The sequence below is a fragment of the Symphalangus syndactylus genome, chromosome 10, assembly GCF_028878055.3.
Source record: "Symphalangus syndactylus isolate Jambi chromosome 10, NHGRI_mSymSyn1-v2.1_pri, whole genome shotgun sequence".
Classification (NCBI taxonomy): domain Eukaryota; kingdom Metazoa; phylum Chordata; class Mammalia; order Primates; family Hylobatidae; genus Symphalangus; species Symphalangus syndactylus.
The window spans coordinates 117,363,151-117,390,269 of record NC_072432.2 but is presented as its reverse complement, the minus strand read 5'-3'; the positions used below and the strand labels follow the sequence as shown (position 1 = coordinate 117,390,269).

Sequence of the window (27,119 nt, the reverse complement as noted above, 5' to 3'; positions counted from 1 at the left end):
AAAAAAAGTTTTGCAGTGATGAAAGCCTATTAAATATAGTTAATTTTACCTAAACCTATCTATCTGGAGCATTTGAAACATGATATGGTTTGGCTCTGTGTCCATCCCCCCAAATCTCATTTTTTAATTGCTATAATCTCCACATGTTGAGGGAGGGACCAGGTGGGAGGTGATTGGCTCATGGGGGTGGTTTCCCCCATGCTTTTGTTGTGATAGTAAGTTCTCAAGAGATCTGATGGTTTTATGAGTGTTTTGACAGTTCCTCCTTCATACACATCTTCCACCATGTAAGACGTTCCTGCTTCCTCTTTCATCATGATTGTAAGTTTCCTGAGGCCTCCTCAGCCATGTGGAACTCTGAGTCAATTAATCCTCTTTTCTTTATAAATTACCCAGTATCAGGTGGTATTCTTTATAGCCATGTGAAAACAGACTAATAGAAAATGTTCTCTACTTCCTTGTATCAGCTGTCTATTGCTGCATAACAAATACCTCCAAACCATAACAACTTAAAACGACACATATTAATTATCATACAGTTTCTGTGGATGTGTAATCTGGACAAAATTTAGCTGCATCCTCTACTTCAGGGTGTCTCACAAGGCTGAAGTCAAGACTCAGCTGGGAAGGAATCTAATTCCAAGCTTATTAAGTGGTTGTTGGCAGACTTCACTTCATTTAAGGGTCGTTGAACTCAGGGGCTCATTTTCTTAATGGCTGCTAGCCAGAGGCCGTCTTCGATTCCATAACACACAGTAGTGATTTCCAATGTGAATAATCTTAATTATAATAATAACCCTTTCCATATTCTCTGATTGCAACCAACTAAAATTTGCTTTTTTTTCATGCATACTTCATTATTTTATAAAAAGCTAAAAGCCTTCCCAAAGCCCATATAAAACCAGTAATTTGGTGAGTTGTAATAAGTAGACAAACACTAAGGTATCTTAGAGTAACTGGATAAAAACATAATTTAACCTAATAATTTTACTGTTTTTAAAGTAGAGAAGGTAAAAATAACTAATGATGAAAACAGGTTCGGTGGCATATCTGAGGTGGTTAAATGTCAAATAAGCGGAATTCCCTTAAAGTTAGAAAGTTACGGATGTAAGTGTGGAAACAGTATCGTGAAATCAAAGTCTGTTCTAAACTCCTCTGCAGTTGAGCTGAAAGGGAAACATTGTAGGACTTGGGTTCACAGTTCCATGATAAAATAACGGTTTTCCTGTCATTGTACTGCATTATTTCTCTTCAAATAGGATTTATCTTCAAATAGGATGTATGATGCATCTGCATCAGGGACATAGTGACATCATTTAGGAACTTGCAGGAATATTCACATGCCACTGCTTTTGAGAGTGTATGGTTTAGTTTTTGCCTGGGTTATGGTACATGGCTAGTTGAGGATTCGTAGGTTTAAGACTTCCATTCCATCAGTATAAAAAAGGATTAGGTGAATCTATTAATGGGGACAGGTATTTAAAAAAAACAACAACAACAACACAGAAAAGGCTCACAAGTTGGTCACAAGTACATAATGGCTTTCCAGGAAATAGGGATTTATTTCTGGGTCAGGAGAGGGTCTTCTGAAACTTCACAGGGCAGATAAAGCTCTACTTTTAAAGTTGTTCTCGTGCAAATGCCACATGGAAAGAAAGCCTCTATCTTTGGCAGTGATTTGATCAGTGGACTCTGGATTTCCTGAGGACTGAGCTTCACTTTTGAGGCCAGAGTGAGCTTATCTAGAACCTCATACTGCAAGGGTAAATGAACCATAAAGTTCCTCATGAAGAGATATGCCTGTGGGGACCAGGTAAGTGATAGTAATGGGTGAAGCAGACAAATACAAGAAAAACTGTAGCTGTGATGATGAACCTAAAGCATGTTCCCTGATTACGGAAACAGCTACTTTACTAGTTAGGATGATCTCTGTTGAAAGTGAGAGAAAATCCAACTCAAAATGGCTTAAACAACAAGGAAAATGTATGGCTCATATAATGAGTACCAAGAAAGTGTGAGGTAACTCCAGCAGTCATTGATCTACCAATTCAATGACATCATTGAAAGGCCAGGTTTTATTCTTTTTTCATCTTTCTGCTCTATCTTCTTCAGCCTTCATAATCAGTGTGGAGTGCAGCAGTAGCAGCTAAAGTATTCAGATGCCCATATTCAGAAAAAGAGATGAGGAAAAATTTTCCAGAAGTGTCCTAACATAATTCCTCTCTCGTCTTACTAGCAAAAAAAAAAAAAAAAAAGGGGGGGGGAGGGGGAGGAGTATAAAATCATCTCCAAGTCGACCACTAGCAAGGAAAAATTAGGTTATTTTAATTGACTTAAAGGGATAGGGATTTATCCATGAGATACGATATTCTTTCCTAGAAGTGGGCAGGTGAACAAAATTAGGGTTCTAAAAGCCAGGAAAAAGGGGGTTATTTGGTAGGAAACCAATAGTGTTTGCTACATTACCCATCAACTAAGCTGACGGTTGCTATGGGCAATGTAATTCTATTGTTGACAAAGCATCGGATTACTTTTTGATTACATCTGACAAAGCTGGGAATCTATTGTTTATGCAAGATCTCTCAATTTTTAAATATTAGCAATACATTCAAAACATGTAAAAGTATTATGTGTCCAATGTCATTCAGACCAAATATATTTGCAGTGCAAACATGGCCTACAGGTCACCAGTTTGCAACCTCTGGTTTTTCCTGGTTTTTCCTAATAATTTAACTAAAATTTTCTCCACTTAAAAAGTGAAAACCACTTTAACCATGCCAGTAATTAATTATACAAATATATATGATAAAACATTTTTTTTAATTCATAGTTTTACTAAATTGTAGAAAACCTCAAATGATACAGCTAATAAGATTTCAGAAGCTAATCTAGGAAAGAGATCCACAAAACAGAATGTTTACATCATTTTCTTAACTGAGATCGTAATTTGACAAGTTAATGGTTAAAACAATCAAGATGTTGCTACTCATTTAATGGATGTACAAATTTTCTTATTCCTCCAAGATTAGTGTGATGTTTTTATGTTTTGTTTTCATTAGAGAATGAATCAATTCTTATTAAAGATTTTAACTTCAGAGATACTTCTTTACAATCATCTTCCTTCTTATAAGAATGGATAATTGAAATTTTGAATTCATGCAAAGGTTCTCAGGCATATGTTCCTCTTGAAAATTTTCTTTAGTCTCTTCAAAGTCTAACATGAATCAGAAAATGTCGAGAGCAAATACTAGTGAGATGTAAGTATATTTCTCTGCCATCCAGATTTTCCAGTTTTCCAAGTTGATAATTTAGCCACTAGTTCTTGCTTAGCTGTTGCTTCATGCTTTTGGATTTGAGTCCTAAAAAAGACATAACTTTTAAATGATCAACTTTCTTCAAAAATTTAGATATTTACTATTATGAAGCTGAACTATGAAGAAATTAAAATTATCTGAAGTCAGTTTCTATTTCATAGGTCACTTGATACAGCAAAAATGAAGAAGTAGAAATGTGAGAGGATAGGAAGGGAGTGAGAAAAACACTACACTAAGATCTAAATATCTATCTGGTAATTAGCATAATATGGAGAAGGTAGGGGACCAGGAGGAGAGTTATAGGATACTATCCTTATTATTCTATGGGAGGTTTCTTCTCATGTTCATCCTTAGGGAATATTTCTGAGAAAATAAATAATATTGGTGTCTACATAGCTTTCTAGCTGAGAATCTTCTAATTTCTCTTTTTAATTATTGGCCATACTGAGAAGTAAGACAGACATTCATGTCGGCACCGATCTCCAAATCATACGGATACTGTTCTTAGTAAATTCTTTCTAAAAAGACATGGTGGGCCTTCTCTTGACAGTAGGAGATTATAATACAAGAATATAATAATTTGGCTATAGATCTCTTACCTTAGGTGTAGACATTGGATTATCCTTGAAAACAGTAGAGGGAAGTGCTTTTTTGTCTTTATGCTACATTAATTATAAAAACAGTGGTATGCTACATTAATTATAAAAACAATGGTATGTCATTAGAAATGCTATATTATAAAAACAATAGCATGTTATTAGAAATGCTTCGCTTGTCCCATCTTAGCTATATTTATTTCCTTAGTGAAATTATTTCTTAACTCTTCTTCACTCATTTAAATTCTACCCAACTTTCAGGGTCCAGTTCAAATTCCAACTATTCAACCAATGAATATTCATGCTACTTTAACCACTCCAAACCCATTGACTTTCTCCTCACCATATTTTTCTTGAATAGCAGTTGAAGAATTAAGTGCTCCATTTTTATATGACTTGTTTTCTCACTAAAAATGTGAAATTTCTTGAAAGAAGAAAATCTCAAATGTAGGTCTTTCTCATTTACCCACAGCAGAATACCAGGCACAAGAAAAATGCTCAGGAGCCATTTAATGAGTGAATGTACTGTAATTCTTACTTCATGAGCGCCTGACTCTTATTCCAGGTTTGCTTATATATGGCCCATTTTTCATACCCTACCTCCTACAGAAAACTGTGACTAATATATATAAAGTAAAGTAAAGTAAAATACCACCTAATAAAATTTTATCTGTCTCCTCTTAAGCATCTAGGAATGAATCTTTGAGACCTCACAGAGCAGAGCTATTTATCATTTCTTGATAATTACATAACAGCAATACTATTTTTTATAATAAAACATCAATATCCCTACTAATTTATAGATAGCAAGTGGGCCTTGCTTTTTTTAGATATCCCTGGGACAAATGTGCTGTGATATCTCAAGTTAACCTCAAAAGCACACATCCTGATAACCCATGGATTTGGAGACAGTATTTGCAATGAGGAGAAGAGAGATTAAAAATTCACCAATGACTATCTGATACTTACAAGGAAAGAAGATGATATAGGTGCAGGAATTGGCGGTGGTGGAAAATCTGGCTTTGTAATTAACTAGTAAAAGGATAAAATATTTAAATTCAAAGATAGGGTCCTGAAAATAAGTGTGTATAAAGAAAAGGCTTAAATGAGTTCAGAAATGGAGAAGCCATGACCCCACCCATGAGAATATTGTAAACAAACATATGAGTTTGATTGCTTTCATTTAGTTGCACATACACAGTTGAGACCTAAGTCCAATGTCAATAGATATCTGATAAAGATGATTGCTATAAACTGTATGTTTGTGTCACCCCACAATTTCATATGTTGAAACCCTAATCCCCAGAATGGTAGTATTTGGAGGTGTGGGGCCTTTTGGAAATAATGAGGTCGTGAGGGTGCAGCTCTCTTGATAGGATTAATGCCCTTATAAGAAGAAGCAGAAGAGAGATGCTCTCCCTCTGCTATATGAGGATACAATAAAAAGGCAGCTGTCTACAAGCCAGAAGGCTGCTTCACCAGACACTGGATCTGCCAGCTCCTTGAACTTAGACTTCCCAGTCTCCAGAATGTGAGAAGTAAATATCTGTTGTTTAAGCCACTCAGTCTATGCTAATTTAGTTACAGCAGCCTGAGCTGATAAAAACAGTGGTACTCTATTAATTAGGCAGATTTGTCCTCCTCTTGTCACAAGTTGGCATGGAGTGGCATACATGTTCATATTTTATATTTTCAAAATATTTTGCAGAATTTGTATTTTATATTAATATTCACGTAGATTTCAATATTGTCCTGAAGAAATAATGAAGTGTTGTGGGCTATGACTTTCACCAATATTTCCTGGAGATTGAACTAGGGTGATATTTAAGAGAAGTTGCTAACTCACAAAAGAGGCTGGGGGCTCATTGCCTTCTACTGGCAGATCATACACATGGGGCTTCATCTGACTCATCTGAAAAGAACAAATATTTCAAAATGAACCATTAGTTTCATAAGCACAGTTTTTAAGTAAGCAGACTTTTCAAGACATGGAAACTTGGAACTAAGCTGACACCAAGAGACCAGATAGAAAATCACAGTGGTCCAGCTGGCGTATTCCACAGAAGTATTTCCCAGAGCTGTAATGAAAAGTTTTCATCAAAAAATGAAGTTATTAAACAACTTCAGCTAAAATCTTTAAATTTACAGGACATGAGTAGGACATTTGGGTTATAAATATTACATGTATTATCATACAGACATAGATATTTTTGTTATCTATTGGTCAATTTGCAAAGAAATAACCTAGAGTCAGAGCAAGAGGGTGTGTGTGTGTGTGTGTCTGTGTGTGAGAGAGAGAGAGAGAGCCAGAGACAGACAGACATCTGGTATGTGCCTTCTTTGTTCTCTTTATTCTGTTTGTATTTCATGAACCCCGGCAAAGGACTCTTTTGCATTTAACAAAAGGCAAAGGAGACATTTCTGAATGTGTAATTGCAAAACGCTGCGGGGTAGAAATGATAGGTAGTCAGGATAAGAGTGTGAGAGAAACGCAAAGTGGGGCCATGGTAATCATAGCCTAGACTATATAGTTCACCTCTTGGGGTGGAACAGCCTTTACCATCTGGGGTTTCCTCTTCTGTTTGTGTGGCCTGGTGCCAGTGGTAGATAGTGACCTGTAAGAGAGAAACACATGATATCAATTGACTTAGCAGCTCCTTCAGCGTGACAGGGAAACTTGGTAGAAGATTCCCAACTTCTTTTCCCATTGTGTCCTTCTTGCCTATTGCCTGGGTTTTTATCTGCTCCCTGGGTCATTTGGTCATTTTTCCCCGTCAGCCTCCTTCATTGCCTTGTAATTCATAATCACTACTAATTTCCTTTTTGTTCTCTACAGACCCCTGACTTCTAAAAATGATAGTGTTGAATCCAAATTTTATCTAAATTATGTTGTTTTATTAATGTCTTACTCAATATTAAAAAACTCATCATGGGTAAATAAGTCTTTCTCTAAAAATGCTAAAAAAAAAAAAAAACCATTGTGCCAGAATCACGTTTGTGAGACCAACCCAGGCTCCACCACTTACTCTGCAAGACTGAAAGCATGTTTGCTAATAATCTCTCTGAGCTTGTTTCTTCATCAATCAAAATGTGAAGTTCTTAACCTTGCAAAATGGTGTAAGGGTTAACATAAAACACATTTCATCTGTAAAATGAAACTAATAACCACTTTATGAAGTTCTTGTGAAGTTTAAATAAGATAATAGATATAAAGGGGCTTAGCACAAGGCCGGGTGTGGAGACTCACACCTGCAATCCCGGCACTTAGGGAAGCCAAAGTGGGTGGATCATTTGAGGTCAGGAGTTTGAGACCAGGTTGGCCAACATGGTGAGACCCCATCTCTACTAAAAACATAAAAATAGCCCGGTGTGGTAGTATGTGCCTGTAATCCCAGATACTCGGGGCTGAGGTAGGAGAAGTGCTTGAAACTGGGAGGTGGAGGTTGCAGTGAGCCGAGATCGTGGCATTGCACTCCAGCCTGGGCCACAGCAGGAGACTCCGTCTCAAAAAAACAAACAAGGGGGTGGGGCGGTACTTAACACAGTGCTTATCATATAGTGATCAATTAGTGCTAGATATTATATTCTTATAACCAATTCAAAAATCTGTCATAATGAGAGTTAATATCACTCTTACTATAACTAGGGTGACTAAAAGAAGGAAAAAAAACATTTCTAGATGTGAAGCATTTCTCAGTTAAAGGGAAACCCAGTTTCTGGTCCAAAAAGACTGTATCTATCTGCATGTATTTCTGAATATTAGAAGCAAACCAATTCAATTTGAAAGGGTAGGTTATACATTGAATTTAAAGTAACACAGGGGTCAAAGAGTCCCTACAGCAAGATAAGATAAAGGATCACCTCTGATCTTTCTTCTGCTTTTCTCTGGAGCTCTGGTGCCGGATTACTATAGCAACCACCACAAAAATGACCGCCATTGGGAACAGCACCCCAACCACAATGGAGAAGTCTGCAGCAGAGAACAGGGGCCTGCTGAGGACTGCAGAAAAACACATCTGCACAACACACTCGTCCTTGTTTCTTTACTTAGCACACATTCCAGCTACCCTTTTCTCTAATGAACATAAATTCCCATAGCCAGTAAAATGAAGATGTATTTTGATCAGGATAATTATATTAGGTAGAAGAAATACACATGAAATATATAGGAAACAATTTAACATGAAATATGTTAAAAAATCATAATATTGAGAATACTTAGAAGAGATAATGTTTGTAACAATTGGGAAATGAGCTAGGAGATTAGAAGAGAATATACAGTAAGGAAGATAGCAAACAAGAAATTAAACATTTTTGAAAAGCAATCTTGGAATAAAACAGAGAAAAAGAAACTAAAACTTTGAAAATACATTCCTGTCATTTAGTAAATAAGAAGCTGAGGTGTGACTAAGAGAACTGATAGACAAATAATTGAGTGTTCCACTGATGTTGGTCTACACTGGAATTAGAAAGGAAGTTATGTGACCTTGAGAATGAGGAAATGGTTTGAACAAATATTCCTGGGCCTCCATGGTGTTTTTTCTTGTATTGATAAATTTAAATAATGAATATAACTTCACTCTTTTGCTCTCAACTGTTCATTTCTCTTATAATAATCTGAAACCACAAGAGACCAGGAAGGAAAACATTGAAGAGCAATGCCAAAAGTTACCGTTCTCTTATTACAGAAATCAGCAAACCAATAGCATGATTGATATTTGCATAAATGCAAGAAAATTTCACACGTGTGAGCACACACACGCAGATAGAGGTAGACACATCAGAAGCAGAATTCTAAGACAATGACTTTTGTTCAAATATTCGCTACTTGCCACCCTCCATAAGATTCCAATCCAAAAAGTCAAAGGAAAATAAAACAGTGAAGCATTCTGTTATAGTGTAGATACAGTCAGAATGAAAAATATACACTTACTTGCACTAATATCAGAACTGTAACTATTTCCAGAAGAATGACATATTAGCAGAGAAATCAATGGGAATTGGGCAGTACTTCACAGACACACCAAACTTGAAAAGACATGGTCTGGAGCTAAAGGTGGGGCATAGGACAGACGGAAGGATAATAAGGGAAGGTTTGCAGGTGAAGATAGAAATCACTGAAGAGTAAGTGCAGCTCTTCATGTTTCTGGTAATGACTAGGAAATTGAGATCAACCTGCCCATTAAAAATAGTCTTTAAATTTTTTGCAAACAAGCAAACAAAAGCTTCCTAAAAGAGTATAAAAGTACTTAAATGTTAGATAAAATTACTTTGTAGAGATTAGTAAGTGGGCAAGGACCCAGAGAGACAGAAAATAATCCTAGATAGAAGCTCAGAAATGCAGAAAGAAATGAAAGGCAAATGAACCAATAGCAAACCCTAATGTAAACTGTGGACTTGGGGTGATAATGATGTGTCAGTGTAGGTTTATGGAATATTTGTTACCATCAACAAATACTCCATGGGAGTGGGGGATGTTGATGGTGAGGGAAGCTGTTCAGGTGCAGGAGTTGCCGGGTATATGCCAACTGTCTGTACTTTCTCTTCAATTTTGCTGTGAACCCAAAACTGCTCTACAAAAGAGAGTTTATGTTTTTAAAAAAGCAAATGAAGTGGGAAGTTTTAGGGTAATCATCAAAACATAAAAGAAATGCATAACATCCAAGTTAATAAAATAATAGAATCAATAAGTCTATAAGAAAGTAAGAAAGGGGAGAAAAGGGAACATAAACAGGAAAGACAAATAGAAACTATGTAATCGTGGATTTATACCCAAGTATATCAGTAATTACATTTAATTCAAATGGACAATGTTCCTCAGTTAAACAAACAAAAACCAAAGATGTGAGTACTACTAAAAAATATATGTGCATGCTTTCTTTAATAAAAGAAAAAAGATTTAAAACGTGATTCAGAAAGGATAAAAATAAAAATATGGAAAAATGTTATTTCAGTGCAAATACAGACCGAAAGAAATACGTTACAGCTATATGGTCTCCAGGAACTGTAGATTCTCAAAGGTAAGAAGTGTACTAGATAGACACAGAACCATTTCATAACGATACACTGTTCATTAATTTGGAAGAAGCAACACTCTAAACTTGTATGTACACAATAATATTCTCTCAAAGTATAAAAGATTGATAGAGCCAGAAGTAGTAATCAAATTCACAATTATAGTAGGGCTATCTTAACACTCCTAGCACAGTAATTGGTAGAACAAACAGTGTTAGGATTAATTTATATATCAGACAATTAATCAACTTGATAAAATATCTGGAGAATACTACAGAACACATATATGAAAAAATCACAGTCCAATATCACCCATGAATACAAAATAGCAAACAAATACAAATTCTTCCAGAGAATATAAATGAATACTCTCCAATACACTTTATGTGACTAGCATAACCTTGATACCAAAATTCAGCAATTTTTTCAATATGAAAAAAATCACAGTCCAATATCACCCAAAAGTATAAAATAAGAGTAAACACCCTTCACTATATAAAAAAGGTATTATTTCTAAGTTAGGTTTATTCAAAGGTTGCAAAGTTAGATAAATGTTTACAAACCAGTTGACTCATATGACAGTACTAATAGTAAAGGGGAAAACATTTTAATAAATAAAGAAGTATTTGATAGAATTCTTAGAAACTTGAAAGAGAACTAGTGGACCTTAATCCAGTCACTAGAATGGATGATCTTGAAAGCATAAGGTAGAGACAAAGAAGAAAATGAGCATAGAAAAATTTCATACATACAAACTTTAAAGACTTTTGGTGATAATGATGTGTCCGGGTATGTTTCTGGATGTGACCGTGTTGATAGTGAGGGAAGCTGTGTTTCCTGTGTTTAAAAATTTTATACACATGGAATTATATAACCAAAAGCGTTGTTTAAGGATGTGTATTTAGGAAGCAAAACTACAAAGAAAAGTAACAAAATGATTATGATAAAAGACAGATTAATGGTCATCCCTTAGAGAAAGAGGGGAGATCAGACTGAAAAGAGGCAGGAAAGCAGATGTCTGGGTCTATTTCTTGGCCCTTATCGTATAACATGACTGTTTATTTTGTAATCATCAGGCTTGCCTTTATATTTACATGCTTGCTGTATTATACGTTACACACAAAAATATGGTGTTAACGATAATCTTGAAAGCCAATGGCTGTGTATGGCCATGTTGTAGGGCAGCGCTCTTAATCTTTGTCATGCTGCAAATCATTTCGGCAATCTGATAAAGCCTATAAACCCCTTTTCTGAGTGTTTCTAAATTCATTCAAAAAAGGCCTAAGATTTAAAGGAAGCTATTGATGTTGGGGTACAGTTGTCAAAATATGATGTTGGGATACAGTTGTCAAAATATTATAAAACAAACAGTTTATGATATAGTAAAATACGTGTTTATTAACCTCTGAAATAATAAGTTCTAACAGTGGATCAGTAACTACCAAAATTTCAAACAAATGATACTCATGGGGTATTTGGAGATACATTCAACAACTGCAATGAGATATTAAAGTCTTTGTAATTTCTATTGGTGACAGTCATGCAATATTGCTAATACTGTTATGGTTTGTAAGCCATACATTCCCATAAATGTAGAGAATTCTAAACTTTAGAATTTGACGAAAATAAAAATGTAATTTTTTCCCATTCAAGTTTAGATTTCGGATGCTAGCTATAGTAAAAATTGTCGTCCTCTAGGGTCTGTCCTCTTGGGGCAAGGACACTTCTGAACTAGGGAATGTTCCTCTGTCTGAGGCTTTCCTTGATGGTTAGATAAGAAATAGCACTGAAAGGGCACCAAACCCACTAACACAATGCCCTAAAATAAAAACAAGGCTTGGGGGATAAAGTTGAATTCTGATACAGTAGTTTCAACAAACAGAATAAGTTGAGACAAGCTTCCACTGTATGTATTTTCAACTTCTCCAGCTACCTCCTTATCCTGCTAAAATACAAATTTCATGTAATATACTGTAAATTTGTATTGCTAGTCCTCCAAGTTAAAAATTTTGAGAAATACTTTTAACAGTGCTTATCAGAATTAATTCAACCTTATTGGATGATAACTAAAGAAAAAGCATCGGTCGAACCAAAAGATTAGGTATAAAATAACACATAGAAGTAGAAGTATACATGAAACATATACTTCCGGAAAAAGAGTATAAAGAATCAAATTTAGGGTACTCCCAATGCAATTAAAATATAGGCTGTAAAAATAACTAGATGTGAAACAGGATAAAACAACCAACTGAGATAAAAAAATCTTTCAAAGAGACATAAAAATGCCACTGAATAGTTTTAAATGTCATTATGAGTAATAAGAGAATTAACATTGCTAAAAAATTTATATTATGATACAGAGAATAATCTTGAAAAACTTCCCCAGAATTAACAAGAAAAATGACCTAATATGGAATGTAATATGGAGATCACACAGTGGAGATATTTTGTATAAATAATTTACATTTCTGAATCAGAAACCAGAAAACTGAAACAAAATAAATTTTAAAACCTAAAACAACAAACATTTCTTAAACTGAAGAAAAAAAGCAAATCCTCAGTTTAAAGAAACTCACTAGGTAACATCATAATGGAAAGAGAACATCACCCAGGAATAAAATAGTGATTCATTTTGATTACGCAGTAATTAAGTAATTAATTCTAAAAGCATTTAAGCAAAAACAAACCTAATGACTTTTAAAAGGGATGTTATTTAACATCAACAAAAATCAGTCTGGCCTTTTTTTTTTGACATTAAATATAAGCATCTACTTTAATAGAGTTATGAATGCAAAATTGTGATTTAAAAAATCAAATTCAAACCTGCTATGCATGCTAGGATATAGAATATTAATCGAAATATTAAAAATATTTGGCAACAGAAATACATTCTCATAAGTACAACTTAAGAAAGTTTTATGTGGATGCATTGTTACAACAGGAATAAATTACTCATAGAGGTGACTTAGCAAATCAATAGACATATCAAAATAAAGCAGTCAAGAAAGTCATAGTTTAAAAGGATTTTTAGTGAGCATTTGAAACCATTAAAGAGTTTTCTAATTAGTTGATTATGTTCATGCCTCTTTCAAAATACATGACAAATACATGTGTATATAATACAATCATAGGACACTAGAAAAAATAATTTTAAAAATCTTCAGAAACATTAGGAAGTTAAGGGATTTATGTGGATGGAAGCAGAATAAATATAGACTAAACATCAGAAATAAATGTTCTCTCTTGAAAAGTCTAATAATCTGAATTTGGGGCAGATATCTCATTGAGGTCTACTTCATCTCCTGTGTATATAGAACAAGATTGGCTCATCACCTGAGATCAAAATCCCGAGAATTTCTCTGTTTCTGCAAACAGAGTGTGCAGGAACATGAACAGGAGGACAGAGGCTTTCTCTAGATACCTACACTAAGACAGAGAGGGGAGCGTCAATCAGATGATGATGACTACACTCTATCAGACAGAGAGGGGAGCGTCAGTCAGATGATGATGACTACACTATATCAGACAGAGAGGGGAGCGTCAGTCAGATGATGATGACTACACTATATCAGACAGGGGAGCGTCAGTCAGATGATGATGACTGCACTATATCAGACAGACAGGGGAGCGTCAATCAGATGATGATGAGGAAAAGCAGCTCTCTCAGGAAAAAATGTGGTGATGAGCTCCCTCCTCAGGGTAAAATGTTCCTCGTCATAACAACTGGAGGTGGGTCCCTACTCTGGCTCCTTCTCACCCTGAAGACCTATAGGCAGACCTGCCTACCTGCCCATAGAGCTCCCAGCCAGATTCCCCCATCAAGAGAAATATCAGTAGGTACAACAGCACACACAAATGCAGAGAAATCCCATGTGAAGTAATCCAGCTCTACCAATTCCACATTGAACTAAGGATCACATATCCTGAAGAAAACTAGTACAACAGACTACAAGTGACATGGTGACAGAACAGAACAAACCAACTCAAAAGAAACATAATTCAAAGAATAGAACTGAATGTACAAAAACAACCGGTCATATTCTTAGAGAGTTTTATGAGGATATTACATTTTTCCATTAAGTTGAGGCTGCTATGAAAATGGAAGAGTCCTAAAGTAAGAAAATTTGTGAAATTAAAATAACATTACAAATATAAAGGTTGAGGAAATCTTTTTGCATGTGCAGTGAAAATGAAGACATGGAAAATATAATAAAAAAGGTGTTAAGGAGATTTGGGGGATAAATATTGGGGATTCAATATCTACAGAACAGAAATTTCAAGAAGAGAGAAAAGAGGCAATGAAATCTCATATAATACAAAATAAAGGATTGGAAGAGGAGAGCAATTTTCTCAGGTTAGATGTGTAATGTTACCTACGGAAGACCACTGAGGAGTCATTGCAGTCGGGAGGGCTCCATCCTTCCTCGCATTGACACTGGAGCTCATGGTCACACACCTAGGGGAGCAATGATCCTGTTACTGTCCCCGCTAGGCTGACCAGAAACTCAAGGCCCTAATCGTCCATAATAAAGTTCATGCAGAAAAAGGAATAACCCCAATCTCCAGGCTTCCATCTATCTACAAAAGGTATGAATGAATGAGAGGCATTTCATGAATGATTCTCAGAAGAAATTTCTCCTTGAACCATGCTACTGAAGGCTTGGATAAACTTAGTAATTCTCATCACTTAATGCTGAAAACATTACTTTAGCTTTCTTATAACTAACCTAGAATGTCATAAGATTCAGAGAGCTTAGGGAAACATATTTTCAGAACTCACAGCATGTCCTTTGCACTTAGATGAGCAACTGGTTGATTTGTAGGCTTTCTCAATATCCACACATTCTGCATTAATGCAAACCTGAAAGTGATGTAGAAAACATGAAGCTTCAACTTCTCTGAACGTAGATGAGAAAGTTGAGGTCTGTGTGAAGAGGCTAGCAGATGTTGTTTAAGGTGGCTCTGCCAGGAGGCTGATGTAGAGGAAGGGAAATAGAGATGGGCTCTCTTGCTTACATTATCCTCTTAGTTAAACCAACCCAAAAAGGTTGATAAAGTCTATCTAAGCATTTATTTATTTTTAAAAATCCAAACAACTCTATATCCCAGAAGCAGTGACTATGCAAGAAGTTAAGGGATAAGCAATAATGAGATGATCTTAATGCCAGGGGACCCAGGAACATCTCAATTCTGCCCTAGTCCCAGTACCTTCCTCCCTTAAGGCCCAAGCACCGCAACACCCATGCCAGGTCATGTGATAATGTCTCAATGTCTTTAAAGGCTTCAGCACTAGAAAATACAAGGAAATTAGTAAAACCTGGAAAATGCAATTAAATAGTATATTTTACATAAAATTCCTTGCCCTTGATGTTGCCATATGTTTCAGGAAAAATGGGGGAAAGGAATAAGTTTAAATACTGTGGGTACTTCTTATAGGCAAGACCTAATATTTTAATGTCAAATCAGCAGATTTATAAACATTGCTAAATGTTTATTTTCAGCTCCAGGGGTTCAGAGACCACATATGAGCAATACCCACACTGAACCACTAAGATAATTTTGGATTCATCATTGGATAAATTTATATTTAAATAGCCAAATCAGTTTAAGTAAATAAGAAAATATTTTGAGGATTGGCTTTACCACAGTGAAAAATCAGGGGAACTCTTTGGTCATGTGGATATCTTAGTGAGTATGTAAATAGGGTAATTCTAATCTCTTATGAGAGACAAACCTCATTGTCAAAGTTCGTGAATTGATTGGCCCTGGCTAAACAGTACTTGTATTTAAGTTCATTATATTATTAATGAGATACAGATCTGTTAAATGAAGCCCAGTATCACATATACTGGCACTTTCAGTGAGTTTTCAGACTTCATCTATGAAAGTTAAACAGATGCTACTGTGTGTTATCTGCATGACAATATGATACTCTTCTTGAAATCATGACTATGAGAGTCAATTATTTCCAAATTTCACCACAGTGTTTGAGAATGTTAATGTCAGTGCTTATTCCTGCTATTTACTAGGTTCTGCGCCATTTTCATTTCTGTGTTCCAAATTCAAACTCTATGGGTTCTATTAAGGCATGGTGAACCCCAAAATTGGGAAACAAGGCACATAGTGAATAACCGAGGGGCAAAACAAGAAAGCACATCAAAGTAAAAAACACTATTTTGAGTGAAAACCACAATTTCAACTTACCTTGTTATCACCACACTTAGTTCCATTGGCCACCATGCCTATTTCTTGACTTGTGTCTTCAGGATCAAATGTTTTACACGTCAGGAAAGTCACTATCCGTCCTTTCCAGGGCAAATTATCCAACCCACCTTGACAGAACAACTTCCCACACATGGTATCACTGAGGAAAAAGCCAAAATTTATTGCAGGATTCAAATTGCAGTTTTATATAAATGCTCTAGGACTATGGATATTTAAGTGATGGTATTTTTACCTGTAGCTGAGACTTTTAGTTGTACTTTACACCCATTTTCCTTTATTTCTCAGGAATAGGATGCCTGAATGTTAGCACAATATATTATGGCTCAAATAAACAGCAGTACCCAGATCCCAGTACACCTAATTTTTGCCGGTTGCCTAAGTGCTGGCCCATGAGAAGAAAACAGAATCTTAAGCACAAATTCTAGAAGGTAGCTTTAAATGAGGAATTATCTTCTATTTCTCAACATTTTCTCATTTTTTGCTGATTGGAGTATGATAGCTGGAGAAGCTATCATAGGCCTAGAGAAACACATGGAAATGAAGGTCATGTGGATGATGGAGCTAGAGGATAAAACATGGATTCCTAACATCATGGAGGCATCCGAGACATCAATTTCTATCTTGTTTCAGATAGATTACCCATTTATTTGTACAACTGGCTGCAGAATAATTCCACCAAAAGAAAGCCCAAGTCTCCACTATAATTCTGTCAGAACAAAGCTGAGCCTCCCTTGACGCTGCAAGGCATCAGGTGGAGTTACTAAAAGAACTGTCTCCCTGAAGGTGCAGATTAAACTGCTCAACACTCAATCAAGCCATTCATTTACTGCCAGCAGGACTAAAAGACAATAAAGTGGAAGTCAATTGCTTTATGCAGAATTCAGAAGAGGGCTGTGAAAAAAGTATCCGGAAAGTGATGGCATCAGATTTTTTGATATCTCTTGGCTGTAGAAAATGTTTGAGGAGTGGAGAAAGACATATATTCTCTCAAAACGTGAGAGTGTGTTTTTCTTGAATCATTTAGGTAAAGCCATAAAGGATGACTTCAGGGCACAGGTAATTTCAGGCTAACTCTTCACTATAGCCAATGACTACTGAGAAATGACTAGGAGGGTAGTTTGTGGGGTGAAGGAGCTGCTTGAGCCACTAGTTGCAGAAACTAATGCTCATGGAAAGAGTTATATATATGGCACAATGGTGTGTGCACAGACTGCAGAGGAAAGATGGCGAGACCCACTCTCTTCCCATTCACCACCTATAATTGCCCTCCCTCTGGCCCTCACATACTGCCTTTTACGTAATTTCCTCTCTTGAATCTGCCCTGATTTCCTATAAAGAAGAGACCACAAGACCACAGAAAATGATTGTTCTTCAGGCACAGATTCTACCAAGAGATAATCCTATATCCAAAGTATAGTTTGGTAATATCTGTCATTCAGCGAAATTCGTGTCCAATAGACAAACTTTGGGAAATGTTGATCTTGTGCAACCTCTTGTTAAAAATTATTTGGTATGTGTAAAATTTAGAGCAGGTACAAAGAGTTTAATCTATAATTGAATTTTAAAAGCCATCTTAAAATTGCACAATTAAAAATAAACCATAGGCCGGGCGCGGTGGCTCACACTTGTAATCGCAGCACTTTGGGAGGCCGAGGCGGGCGGATCACGAGGTCAGGAGATCGAGACCACGGTGAAACCCCGTCTCTACTAAAAATACAAAAAAATTAGCCGGGCGTGGTGGCGGGCGCCTGTAGTCTCAGCTACTCGGAGAGGCTGAGGCAGGAGAATGGCGTGAACCTGGGAGGCGGAGCTTGCAGTGAGCCGAGATTGGGCCACTGCATTCCAGCCTGGGTTACAGAGCGAGACTACGTCTCAAAAAAAAAATAAAACAAAATAAAAAATAAATAAACCATCGAAAAATCCCAAGTTCTTCTGGTGTGCTGTTCTATAGTGTTTTCCCGGATATCAGTACTAAAACTAACAAACTCTTCAGATGAATGGTCAATATTTTCTTATTGCATTTTTTCTTTATGTAATTCTACTGAAAGTTTAAATCTGTTCAAGCACTGCATCTGTTATTCCTCTGGATAGATAAATATTTCTACTCTGAATCTTACAAGGAAAAACATGAGATTGAGAAAGCATCTGATTTATACTGGGAAATCCCTGGACAAATTTCTAACCAGACCCATTCTTTGTTGCATGTTCCATCACAACCATTCATTCTACCCAACAATGACTGTGCTTTGTGTCATCTGAAGCACCCACCATGAGATACTTGAAGAAAGAAGCCATTTCTTATTTGTCATTTTAGACTCGGTACCTAGCCCACATCATTGCACATAGTAGTTACTCGATAAATGTTTGTCAAATGGTTGATGACCAAATGCACTTTCCCTTTAACTGGAATAAATCAGAATGTGCAGCTGGAAGTGTACCATTGCTCTAGTCTGTGAAGCAGGAAGGTTCAGACAAGGCCACTTACTTTGCTTTGCAGGGAATGAGTGTGTCATCCACTCTGCGACAGTACCCGTATTTTGACCCGCCTTCATTCCTGTTGTAACATGACTTATCTGCAACCTCAGTTCCTGGGACCAGGATCAATCAGCAGGGAAAAGAAAATAGACGTTTGAGATTCAAGAGATATTTGAAAATAAAAGATGTTAAAAATTCAGTGCTGGAAAGGGATTTATAAAATATAAAACAAGCAAGAAAAATACTATTTTAGCATAATTCCATTGACCACTCCTAGAAACACAGGCTGTAGTAATTTGGTATCAAATGAACTGGCTGGAATTACAAATCATCTTTTAAATAATCTGTTACTCCATAATAAACTCCTACTATGTGCCAGGTACAAAAACAGACATCACATAGTTCATGTCTCAGGTAATCTTCCTCAGATCTCCATCAGACAAAACACATTGCTCAGAGCTCAGGCTTTAAGCAAGACTGAGTAACTGTGTGAACGTGGGCAAGTGTCTTAACCCCTGAGTTTCCTCATCTGTAAAATAAGGATACATAATTTATATGTGAATATATATATTTAATATTATATTTACACATATATAAAAGTGTTTATATACACATTATATATAACAGTACCTACCTCAAAGAGCTGTTTTGAAGATTAAATTACTTAATATAGGTGAGCCACTGAGAACAGTGCCTGGTCAGCAGTACGTGGTTGACAAATACTAGCCATTCTTATTGCCGTTCTCAATTTATTAATAAGGAAACAGAATCCTGTCGAGTCACAGAGAGAGACCTATGTTCCTCCTCTGTGCTGAGGTGCCCTCTCTTCAAGAACAAGTAATTCTGTCTTAAATGTTTGGAAGTTTTGAGTCTAGCCTTTGACAAACAGCAGTTAAAATAAGTAAACACCTGTGAAGATACTGCATTGTTTTTAAGAAATACTTTTAAACCTATTATGATGACTTGTAAACTCAAAACATTTTAAATGAACTTTGTGTTTCAGTGTGCAAGATAAAATGAGTTTTGTTACCTTTTTTTATTATTTGTATCTTAGTAAAATGTGTTCATGTTTTATTATAATACAATATCTACACGGAAGAAAAGAATCATTAGTCATGAATAATCAGGGAAAAGCATTATATTCCTAGTCTGAGACTTCAGAGTTATTGCTGCTAATATTGCAGAATGTATCACTCATATATCTGGCATCATGCTGTTTTATGACTTCTTGCCAATTAACAATATAGCTGTCCTTTCCCCAGGCATTAAATTTTCTAGAGCATCACAGCTGCAAAAATTGTATTGAATTAATACACTTTATTTAACTAATCCATATATTTTGGATTTTGAGATGTTTTTCAATTATCCACTATCATTAAAAAATGCTGGCTGAAAAATCCTCATAAATATTTGAGTACAATTGCTAGAAGAAGGAGTAAAAAACAATTATTTTTAGATTTTGTGTACGCATTTTTCTCTCCATAAAGACGATGCTAAGTTTTATATTTACCAGCAGTGTACGAAGGGAGTTATTTGCTTATGTTTTCACTGACACTGAACATTAACGTGTGTAGCAAACTTTTGCCAATTAGCAAATGTAGAAGATTAACTTGTTTTCATTCAGGTTTTCTATATTACTAATGAGTTAAAATGATTTTAGTTTTATAGGACATTTGTATTTCTTCATGACGAATTGCCTACTTATGCCTTAGCCACATTTTCAATACTTGGAATTACAATTGATTCGTGGGTATGATTTGATGCCAAAAAGAACGATTTTTAAATTACTTACAAAGTTGAAAGACTTTTCAAACTTCCCAGATTACTTTAAAATAAATACGTGATCCTCTATGAATTATGAAATTTGGAATTTTATTTAGGCAAATTGTTTTCTCTGGCCTTTTATAATGGCTGTATTTAAATGTATGACTTAAGAGGTTACTCCATTTCCTGATCAGATAAACATGTTCAATGTTAATTCAATAGACAATTTTGAGCTTTTTACTAAAGCGAGGCACTGGGAATACAACTGTGAACAATGTAGAGAATGTCCCCGTTCCAGGAAGTTTACAGATTTGCCGAGGAGACTAATCATAAAGTCGGACAAAGGAGGGAGGAGGGTAACAGTTAATATTGTTTGCAGTTAATATTTACTACAAGATAATAAAGGCGATGCTCAGAACTTCACCTTTGTGCTAAAGATTTTCTTTCTCCTGGTTTTTGCCGTATACTGAAGTTAGCCAAGGAAACATGAGCCTCTTAAGCAACAATCAATTTTGTTTCCACCTTTAACCTTGCACATCCACGAAGTGGAGGCAAGATTGCTGAGGCCTGTCCAGGATACCAGTGAGCTTGCTGACGTACTAAGGGCATTGAGATTTGCTCCTCAAATTGTGTCTCGACCCACTGTAGCCAAAGACAGTGAAGTTTCCAGGGAGGTTTTTCTAGGGTCCAAAGTTTCTGGCATGCAATGACCCCTTTCAAATAATTTTAGGAATATGTAGATTTTCTCTATTTTAATAAATATTGTTTCAGTCATTTAAGTAGCAATCTGAAACTGTATTAGGAAGGCGGTATGGCAATTAAATACATGTACATCATACACATTATATCCAGAAAGTCCAAATAACTGGTTTTTAAAAACTTGCCTTTTTTTTTTTTTCAACTTAAATTATGTATCCTCTGACCAACATCTCCCCACCTCCTCCCTGTCACGCCCTGGAAACTAGCATTCTACTTTCTGCTTCTATGCGTTCAACTTTTTTAGATTTCACATATAAGCTAGATCACTTATATGATCTAAAATTGCCTTTTTAATAAAGTTATTTAATATTATATAAATTGCTGTTTAAATTTTCAGATATCTCTTTAAACTTTTATTTTTCAAGTTTTCTTGGTGAAATTAGAGAATATGGTCTCTAAAATTTTGGTGTTATAGACAAAGTGACCATTTAAGAACTTTCACTTTGCTTTATTGCCTTTCTGCATTTCCAGAGTTCTTTTCTTTTTTCCATCTTTTCTTATTTCTGTCTCATCCCACAGTACTTCTGCCACCCCTGCACACACACACACACACCAGCACACACACAGATTTCCAAGGGTTTATGATCTTAGTAAGGTTGCCAGATTAAAAAAAAGACACCTAGTTTAATTTGAATTTCAGATACACAAATAATTTTAGTATGAGCACACCTCAAATATTGCATGGGATATACTGATGCTAAGACAAAAAGCTTCGTTGTTAATTTGAAGTTAAAATTTAACTGGCCCATCCTTATTTTTATTTGGTAAATCTAGCAACCCTAAAACCAACCTCAAATCTTAAAACCTTTCCATGATTTTGAATTCAAAGTTTCTAAGAAGGATATGACAGAATGGTCCTTTGGCCATGGTTAAACACTGTCATCTGAAATGATTTTCCTTCGCACATGCATAGGGGAAAGGATTTGTCCTCCTACCTGGTCCCCATAGCTCTGTGCACTGCTCCTGCAGTGTGGGGCATGTCCCCATCAAGCAGTGGCCCTTCCCGTGATGGCAAGGGAAGCCATTGACTTGGAATCTATCATCAGGACAATTACCAGATTTACCATCACACATTTCAGACAGGTCGCACTCATCTTTTGCTGGTCTGCACACCATCCCAGCCTTTTTAAACTGTAGAAAAACAAAAATAGAAGGATTTTTGTTTTCCTTACCTGCTTTACCCTAAGACCTCAAATTAACACAAACATTTTCCATTTGGACTTTTTGGGCATAGCAGTTGGAGGTGTCATTTCACTGAAGCTTACGTTGTCATTATAAATTAAAGCCATGATCTGTTATATCACTTCTATTAATATTGGTTAATGCCCTAAGTTTTTAAGCAATATTTCTGAATTTGTACCAAAAACACCAACGAAACAATGTAGAAAAGTACAGGACAAAAAAAAAAAAAAAATACAGGCAACAACTTAGATAAAAAGAAGGGAGTTATTTCTCCTTTTGTTGAATGCATCTCTGTCAGGAACTCCAAGGAGATTTAAATCTGCCACTTCAGAGATTTACTGGTGAAGTGGATCTTTGGTATTGAAGGAGATAAGCTTACAAGCACCAGATCAGCAGACTCAGACTTTCCCAGGCCTCCAGTTTCCTAATCCTTAATCCCTTTTATTGTAGGTTCAGCTATTTCCTTTCACCTCACTTCTTCCATAGAATGATTTCTCATGAGAGAGAAATAAGCAAATATTCACTTGATATATTAACTCAGTTGTAATCAATTACTGCAAATCTTACTCTTATTTGCTCAGAGAAACTTTAGTGAAACAAATTCTGCCATTCCTGCAAAACTGAGAAAGTATGTTTGTTTGTTTGTTTGTTTTCCTTCCTAACAGGAGCAGGTATGTTTTCAATGCGTCAAATAACTTTGAATATCTTAATACCAGTGACGGGATCAAATCCAAATTTCCATGCAAGCATGTGAGATCCTACAAATTCAACCCAAGCCTCCAGTCACACCATTCCTTACCAGATACCAGACAAACCATGCTTGTATCTTATGTCTTTGCTCTTTCTGTGCCCTCATTTGGAAATTCTTTTATGTCTAAATCTCTTCTATCTAAAATCTTTTTTTAAGTCCAGTTGAAAGCCCGTTTTCCCACCAAGTTTCCTCTGACATCTTCAATGCAAATTGCTGCTCCTGCTTTCTTCATGTGCTTGGGAAGAGCCTCGAATTCAGATTTAGATGACAGGAATTTGAATCTCGGCTTTGCACGTGTCTGAGTGCTGAACTTTAGAAAATGGATTTAATCTCTCTGAAAATCCCTGTCCCCATCCAACATCTACTTTACAAGGCCATTGTGAAAATCAAGTGAGACTGTACATAAAAAGCTTAATATATCATTATGCTATCTACATGGCCATTGGATCACACATTATATTTTCATATGTTTCATATATGTATATCATTGCCCTAAATAGTAAGAAACTGGATACTTTTTTATCTACCATAATCGCTAACAAATAGCATTTATTAAACACTCTTTGAGTACTGCTTAAGTTCTCAAATTTACTTCCTTTTGAACTTCTTCCTTTCCTCTCTCTCCGACATTAAAAACAAAATTACAACAAACATTCCCTATAACCTTGTATGCCATATGCACATTCATGCTGCAGTTACAGATCATTTAAAATATATGAAATTCTGTGCTAGGTGAAAGTGAATCTGTCTTCTGGCCTTAGGAGTCAATCTAAGTATGGAAACAAATCCTCACAATATAGAACGATATGCAACAATAGAAAGTTAAATACTAAACTTGAAGGACAATTTAGAAAAGCACCACAGAGAACATGAAATGGCGTATTTAGAAGAATTTCACCCTGAAGTGGCTTCAAAGATTGAAGATAGGGATACCCCCCACACTACTCAGAATAAGACCTCTTCCACCACACACATTGTTAAAGAGAGATACAATCAGTTTTGTGAGATTCGACCTGAGAAAGCCATGGAGCATAAGAAACAGCAGCAGGTAGGGAGTAACCAGCTTTGGCTTTAGAGATGATCACACTTGGGGTTATCCCACTCAACAGTGGCCATGTTTATTTTTACATTTTTTTGTTGTCTGTATTTAAGGTGCACATGATTTAATATACATATATAGTGAAATGCTTACTACATATATACACCTATGTGCCCACAAAAATTAAAAATAAAAAAATTTTAGAAAGAAATGATTACTACGGTCAAACAAACTGATGTATTGGTCTCTTACATAGGTGTGGGTGTGGGTGTGTGTGTGGTGAGAACATTTAAAATCTCTCAGCAAATTATTAATATACAATACAGTCACATTGTACCTGTACCTATAGTCATGTTGTACATTAGATCTTTAACTTACTCATGCTACATAACTGTAACTTGTCCCTTTTGACCATCATCTCCCCATTTTCCGAGCCTCCTTGCCCTTGGGTAAACACCATTCTACTCTGTTTGCATGTATTCAACATTTTTGGATTCCACATACAAGTAAGATCAGTATGCAGTGTTTGTCTTTCTATGCTGGCTTATTTCACTTAGCATAATGTTCTCAGGTTTATCCAGGCTGTGACAAATAGTGGCCATATTATTTTGTTCATTTTCTACCTGCATTTTTTTCTCAAAAACAAAATGAAATAATATCTACTGTGAAGGATCATTGGAAGATTCGATAGGCCATGTATGCAGAACACTGAGTAAGTGCTTCGTAAATAGTAAATATATCATTTTATATAAAGAAAAATATTGCATTGCTTATTTCAGTTAACATAATCACTGAGATGTTAATGTACAAAGATGTAATCATAATAATTATTAAAATAGAATAAAATAATCTTACTTGGCATTTTTCACAACATTCTCCTAATGCACATTGAAAACTTGCTTTGATTTTACATGTCTCAGCATCACAGCAAATATTGGTACATTCCTAAGAAATACGAGAAACAAATGTAAATGCAACATTACTTTTTGGTCCCAGTTCAGCACAATTTGTAACATACTATATTCATCAGGCATATGTTACTTTCATGGAGTCTAAATATGACTTTTTCAAAAAATAAAGATAAAAAAATTAGAAAACCTGAAATTTTGGAGCAACTGATGGTTTGTTGTTTATCCGAATTCCACTTACATCATTTTTCTATTAACTAGTTTCCTCAGTCTCCAATAATAAGGAAAGATCTATTCTTTTTGGTAAAATATGAAGGAAAAAAACAGAGTTCTTAAAATAAGATTTGTCTAATTATAGACTATAATTCCTTCAACTCATCAGTTATGTACGTATCTAGCAGTAAATCCAATTGCTAGGCTATCTACTGAAAAGCTAAAGATAGAGCTCTTTATCTAACTTTAATAGTTAATTCAACTGTGCTTGAAGCAAATACTTTGTCTTAGTCTCTCTGCTTTGTGTCAGAATCCTGCCTGCAAAAGTTATTGGAAAAACTCCTACCTCAAAAATGTTCCCCTGCAGCTGTCTACATTCCCATAGAAGATTGAGAATTTTAGGGTTACAATATTTTAGGGTTAAAACTCTAGCCCTTAGTTCAAATAAAATCATCAACCAGGACAGACTACCTTTTTCATAGAGCAAATACGTAATCAAATATATAATCATATTTCAAAGTTACTGAAAGTCAATACTCTGAAGGCTTGATGCATTACTTATATTAAGCATTAATAACATGGAAGCAGTTTCCCATTCAAAATCCCAGACACCCTGTGAATAGGGTCAGCACAGAACTTCTGATGGTAATAACTCCAGAGTCCCAAAGCAGTAAGGGATGCACCAGATCCCTGTGCTGGGTGGTCTTGCATTTCAGAGCTGGAAACAGACACATTTGAATCCAGTTCTTGGCTCCTCCATTTGCCAGCCCAGTGACCTTGAACCAGCAAGCTCTTTGTACTCTGAGCACTCATAGTGCTCTATCTAAAGTAATGCTGGGTAAGTCATAGTCACATAGGGAGCTTCAAGTATTTCATTTAGAAAGGGAGGGATGAGGACACAAGGCCCAAGTTAGTAAATAGTAAAGGAATGAGGATGGAACACTGGGGGAGAAATTAGCAAGGTCTGTTTAGCAGTGCAGGGTTCCTTGTCAGAAAGATTTTCCTGGAAAACACCTACAAATGCACATACCCAACATTACCCAAAAAACCTACACTGTTATAGTGGGCCACACATTCTTTTATAGTTGATCTTCTTAGCAATTGAAAAACAACTAGATCCTTTTAGAAAGTGATTGGCCGTACCTCAGATGTCCCACAATCACAGTCCTCTCCCATTTCCACCAACTGGTTCCCACAAATTGGAGTGGATATGATATCTGTACGCAATGGAGCATTAAAGAGGCAATTTGATAATTTATCTTCAAAAAACTTGTCATAGCTGACACGGCTGCAGGAACTGAAGTCTGTGGGTATATAGAAGCTGTGAAGATAAGGGAAGAAAAACTGGAATATACTCATGCTTAACATGTGGGAAGCAGTATCTGACATTAGGCACAATTATACCAACAGCCTGCCCCAAAAGACAAAATCCAATCCACTGACCAACTGCCAGATCGTGAGCTCATTTGCATGCCTGAATTAACCCACCTCCAACTTCATGAGAAAATATAGTCATATTTCAAAGTGTAGCATCCAGGCCACTTTTAATAAAACAAATATGTCTCTGACTTCTCCAGATAATCTTAGATCATTTAGGAGATGTAAAGACCTAAAGGTACCAAAATATTTATTTACATGTCTCAGAATTCACTTTCCTTTAGAGGAATTCCTATTGATAGGATCTCTTCATCCTACAGATAAAGATGAGGTTTAAAACTGCTGTAATAGAGGGGAGAGTTAACATAAGCTCTGTAACTGGCATGCAGCCATATGCTGTTTTGTACAGGGGCTTTGGAGAATAACCCTAGCTTGAGTGGGCTGAGGGAGGAAATGAAAATAGAAAAGAGGAAATAGAGTTTATAGAGTGAGCTGTATGTA

At 35.9% G+C, this 27,119-nt stretch overlaps 1 protein-coding gene across 11 annotated transcripts in view; it reads right to left on the bottom strand.

Annotated features, from left to right (window-relative positions):
- Nucleotides 1-2,813: 2,813 nt before the first annotated feature.
- ADAM28 (ADAM metallopeptidase domain 28) overlaps nucleotides 2,814-27,119 on the bottom strand; it is a 61,664-nt gene continuing 37,358 nt past the window's right edge. The window contains exons 12-24 of one of the 11 annotated variants that reach the window (XM_055295712.2): nucleotides 26,385-26,562; nucleotides 24,976-25,065; nucleotides 22,084-22,279; nucleotides 18,636-18,738; nucleotides 16,130-16,289; nucleotides 14,706-14,786; nucleotides 14,303-14,381; nucleotides 7,772-7,880; nucleotides 6,447-6,525; nucleotides 5,757-5,822; nucleotides 4,880-4,942; nucleotides 3,914-3,976; nucleotides 2,814-3,359 (exon numbers count right to left, since the gene is read on the bottom strand). In XM_055295712.2, coding sequence (XP_055151687.2) covers nucleotides 3,339-3,359; nucleotides 3,914-3,976; nucleotides 4,880-4,942; nucleotides 5,757-5,822; nucleotides 6,447-6,525; nucleotides 7,772-7,880; nucleotides 14,303-14,381; nucleotides 14,706-14,786; nucleotides 16,130-16,289; nucleotides 18,636-18,738; nucleotides 22,084-22,279; nucleotides 24,976-25,065; nucleotides 26,385-26,562 — 1,288 coding nt within the window. In that variant the 3' untranslated portion in view covers nucleotides 2,814-3,338. Of the gene's footprint in view, nucleotides 3,360-3,913; nucleotides 3,977-4,855; nucleotides 6,526-7,771; nucleotides 7,881-14,298; nucleotides 14,382-14,705; nucleotides 14,787-16,129; nucleotides 16,290-18,635; nucleotides 18,739-22,083; nucleotides 22,280-24,975; nucleotides 25,066-26,384; nucleotides 26,563-27,119 lie in introns of those variants that run through there. The other 10 variants (XM_055295713.2, XM_055295714.2, XM_055295717.2 and 7 more) reach the window with 10 other exon arrangements.